Below are 4,523 nucleotides of genomic sequence, written 5' to 3'. Positions count from 1 at the left end.
CCCTAGAGGTGTCAAAATTAACAGTTGAGGACAGCATGTAAAGACATGTTTTACCCCAAAATGGGAGCTGCTTCCTCAGAGGTACATGGACCCTCTGGGTTCACAGTTGGAGTAAATCAGTCTGCTGAGAGATTCAGCCTTCCCTCTGCTATTAGGTCGGCTTTTTAATGAGTAAAAATTAAAATAGATTATAACAGGCAGGGGAAAGCATGGTATTTCTTCTTCACTAACTGTTGAATATTTTTTAGCTAGAAGACAATGAAAACTTGGCCACTGACTCATCAGTGAACAACCAGCGTCTTATAAATACATATCCAAGATGAAAAAACAAAGTTTACTAATAATTCAAAAAAATAAATTAATAATTTTAACATTTTGAAGATGGGATTTATGAGTTTGTCTTGGCTGTTTGAATTTAATATTTAAGTGAGAAACCCCACATTCTAATTGCTCTTGCTGGACAGCCAGCTAAAAAAGCATAAACTCATCTCATAGAAATAATAAAACACCAAATGACATTTTTAGTTGTTCTTTTTAAAATTTATAACTTTGTATTTTGCATATCAGAACTGTTAATTTTCCATGAGACAGAGTTCTGAAAATTGTTTGCTTGTTGGTAAGACTTCAGATCATGCCTTTTCCAGCTATCTAAAAGTTCAGCTCCCTCTAACTCCTACCAGCTGCCAGGCAATCACATAAAAGTGTTACCAGAGATAAGGTTTAGCCAAATAATCAGACAGTGAATTTTATCACTCTCTTCTAGTTCTAGAAGAGCTAAATGGATTTAATATAAACAAAATACAAAGGATCTTTCTTAATGAATAAACTGAATGGAGAAAGGTCCTTTAAGGGTGGTAGGAGCCTTTCAGTTTTTAGTTGTACAACAATCTGTATCAACACACACAGAATGCAACTTAAAACCTTGTACTCATTTCTAAAGTGATCATAGCTATTTTTCACTGTAAGGCGATTAGTATCTTTTTTTCTAAGCAACTCTTCTGCCACTTGAAAGAAGCACACTGCTTGTAATTTTTAAGTAATTTTGATGGATCCTTTCCTTTGTTAATTGTCCATCAAACTCTGTGTAAATACACCTCCCCCCTACAAAAAAAAGTATCCTCTATCTCAAAAAAATAAAGAAAAAGCATCTTTGTCACACAACCTGTGGACATGATGAGAAGCCCACTGTCTTCCTCAACTTGCCTGTAATTAGCCATACATCTACATCAAAGAATTTCACTTTTGCATGGTGGTGTAACTCTGCCTTCTCTGTATCCTCCATCACCAGGACACTCACCTCATTCAGCAGCAGGCCTACATTTTCCCTTCCTTTTGTCTTCCTTTTACTACTGATACACTCAAAGAAGCTCTTCTTGTCTTTTGAATTTGCCAGCTTTAATTCCAAGACAGCCTTCCTCATTGCATCCCTATATGCTCTAGCAACTGTCCTATATTCCTCCCAAGTGACCAGTCCCTTTTTCCACATCCTGTAAGCTTCCTTCTTCCACTGGAGTTTTCCAGAAGCAACTTGTTCATCCATGCAGGTACGCCTTAGTATTAGCACTGGCTGTCTTAAAGTCAGCAATCTTTAAAGGTGTTTCATTCCTATAGTGGAGTTTTGGCTTTTGTAAAAGTTGCTTTAAACAAGAATACAAACATTGTACAAAATACAAACTACCATTGGGAATAAAAGATAAAAGTTGTCAGATTTACTAGAAAAAGGTCTGTGAATGTAAAGTTGTTTATCCTCACATCCAGCTGACTTTAGGTCTCATCATAAGCTTCAGTTTTTCATACCAAATAGCAATTTTTTCATTATAAATTAATTTAGCCTCTTGAGATGCGCACCATCTAGGTACACGCATGAGTAGACAGATATAAAACAAGTATTCTAACTAGTTTCATTGAACTAACAAGTTTCATTAAAAGTGTTGATAAAAACTGTATTCTAAATTGCAGCATTTGAAATGAATTTGAAGCAGCTTGGATATTGACTGCAAAGTAGGCACACAGATACTAGCGATCAAGGAATAGAAACAAACTGTTCTCAACACCCAAACGTTGCTTTTGGTATTACAACCGAGCAGATCTAGTGATGCAAATTGCTGGTTACTGTACTTCCCATGAAGTGCAATGGAATACATCCTTACGCCCTAAACTCTGGAGCTGGATTAGATTTTTTTGCAGACTTTGAAGTTCAGAAAGAAAAAACAACCTTAGGTTTGTGTGAATGGCAATATCAGAGACAATTTTCAAGCTTCCTGCATGCACACCTTCCTATGCATGCTTCCAACTTTGGTTCTAGGGCAAGACCCAGGTCCATAGCAGGCCAGAAGGGAGATGTCATTCTTGCCAACCATGCCCTTCAAGCACCAAGAACCAGGACTTGTGAACCTCAGCCCTGCAGTCTTGAGGTCATCTCTGCCCTTTGATCCTGTTTGGATTAGGCCCTTGAGGCTAGAGGATGTTCCTACAGCACAAAGAACAGAGAGGTTGGGGCTTCCAGAGGAAGACATAGCGAAGCAGACCTAAGTGTTCCTTTTGCAGGATTCTGGCAACTGAACCTGTAAAAGATGTGAGCAACCTGCAACCTAAAATCCTAGCAAAGAATTGGGAAGAAAGGTAAGGAAGAGGAAAAGCAGGCTGCTCCCCAGACCTCCACGTTAGGATGCAGAAGCGTAGCTCTGGCAAACAGCATGTTGCTACAACTTGAGACAGATGGAAATGTGCTTACTTGTCAAAGCTGTTATCCCCTAAGAGGAAAGAAATTATGCTGCCTTGAACACGCTGTGGGTAACAGACAGGGAAAGGTCCAGAAATAGAACAAAACTAATAATATCAAATTAGATTTCAAATATGAAATGAAAGCTGTCTTTTGCACAGAAAGGGGTGGGGTTTTATTTAACAGAAAAAAAAAAAACAGAACTTATTTTAGTTCCAAAAGTATTACAAGAGTCACATATTCTCCTGATGAAGACTCTAACTTATTACAAATAAATGACTAATGTTTGGCATACACTATTATCAACAGAATAATTTCTGTGATTAAGGAGTTTACAAGTTCTGTTCTATATAAAATACTGAATAATTTGGGATACTGAGCTTTTAAAGAGCCTTCCAATTCCAACTACAGCACAACCGACTCACAAATGTTGTTTTTCAAAATTTTAGGTACCAATAATAATCTGAGTCTAGCTTTGGAAAAATGCAGAATTTTCTTCATGAGCCAGTGGCTCCTTCAAGGTCAATTTAATAATGAACTACATCTTCTTTTTTAAAGTACATATCACAATAAAGCTCAAGAAGAAAATCATCTTTCAGCTGCAGTATGTTTTTCTAGTCCTAAATTCTTTCCATCCAAGTAAACCCACCCTAGTACTTTGTCTACTGAACCCACATTAGAAAACAAATGCAGCCTGCATCTCTTCCATCAGGGCAGAGTATGACAAACAGAAAGATCTTTTGCCCTAATGGGTGTCAAGATAGAAATTATTTTTTTTTAAATGGCAAAAATGGCAATTTACTTTTACCAAATTCTGTGTCTCCACCTTCCATTAGGAGAAAAAAAATATTGCAATTAACATAAAATTGTTATGATTACTACATTTTAACATTTATTCTTGCACAGAAAGCCAAATAGGCAGAGACATCTATTTCAGACAAGCTATAGTACTAGCAGCACCCATTATTCCACAGACACCACATTCAAGTCCAACTGAAAAAGGAAGTTTCAAAATGCTTTCGTATGCATTAAAACAATTTTTTTAAATCTTTCAGGTTTTCTGTTCAAAGTCTTCAGAAACAGTGACCTTTTTTTTAGGCTTGGTAGCCTCGTCCATCAGTTCCTTCAGCTGCCCAATCTGTTCATCACGGAAATCATTAAGTTTTTCTTCTGTGAGCTGGATTCCATATTCAGTCTTTTCTTTCAAGTTTTGTTTGTCCTCATTAATTTGTTGCTCTATCAGTGCTGCATAGTTCTGATGAAGAAGGAATACAAAGGTCACAAAAATGCAAATGCAGGATTCAGGTCAACTTTTTTTAATACCATTTTACCATAATAACATACTCTTACTTAAGCTTCTACAATAGTCTATTAATTAACACCGAGTGACCAAAAAAAAAAAAAAAAAAAGGAAAAAAAAAAAGAAAAAAAAAAAAACACACCACTTTTTATGAGAAACAGAAGTTATTAAGACATTTCTAGTATTTACGGCCAATTTCATGTAGCTAGTTTAAAGTGTGTATCATTATGTACAGATTAATTCTGTCATATCATGTACTACTACTAAAAAAAAATAATTCTAGATCAAATATATTTATGTAGTTATAACTATAAAAATAGTTTTCTAGCTATCAGGATATCAATATGGTTCACGTTGTAAACTGATACATCTGGAAATGTATTATTATTGAAGAAATGCTTTACAAAAAGGAGTCCGTAATTAGACAAAAGTCCTAAAATCTTTCTGCCTAATCAGTCTTTGCATTTCTGGGAACTGATAAGGTCATTTGCACTCAGCACT

The 4,523-nt window shown here is 35.9% G+C and overlaps 1 protein-coding gene across 1 annotated transcript in view; it reads right to left on the bottom strand.

Moving 5' to 3' along the window:
• Positions 1–3,773: 3,773 nt before the first annotated feature.
• Positions 3,774–4,523, bottom strand: part of ACN9 (ACN9 homolog (S. cerevisiae)) — a 908-nt gene continuing 158 nt past the window's right edge. The window contains exon 2 of the mRNA XM_008941681.1: positions 3,774–3,977. Within this exon, the coding sequence (XP_008939929.1) occupies positions 3,774–3,977 (204 nt within the window). The remainder of the gene's footprint in view (positions 3,978–4,523) is intronic.

Source organism: Merops nubicus, unplaced genomic scaffold (genome assembly GCF_000691845.1).
Source record: "Merops nubicus isolate BGI_N331 unplaced genomic scaffold, ASM69184v1 scaffold6066, whole genome shotgun sequence".
Classification (NCBI taxonomy): domain Eukaryota; kingdom Metazoa; phylum Chordata; class Aves; order Coraciiformes; family Meropidae; genus Merops; species Merops nubicus.
This window is presented reverse-complemented; position numbering and strand designations above follow the sequence as displayed.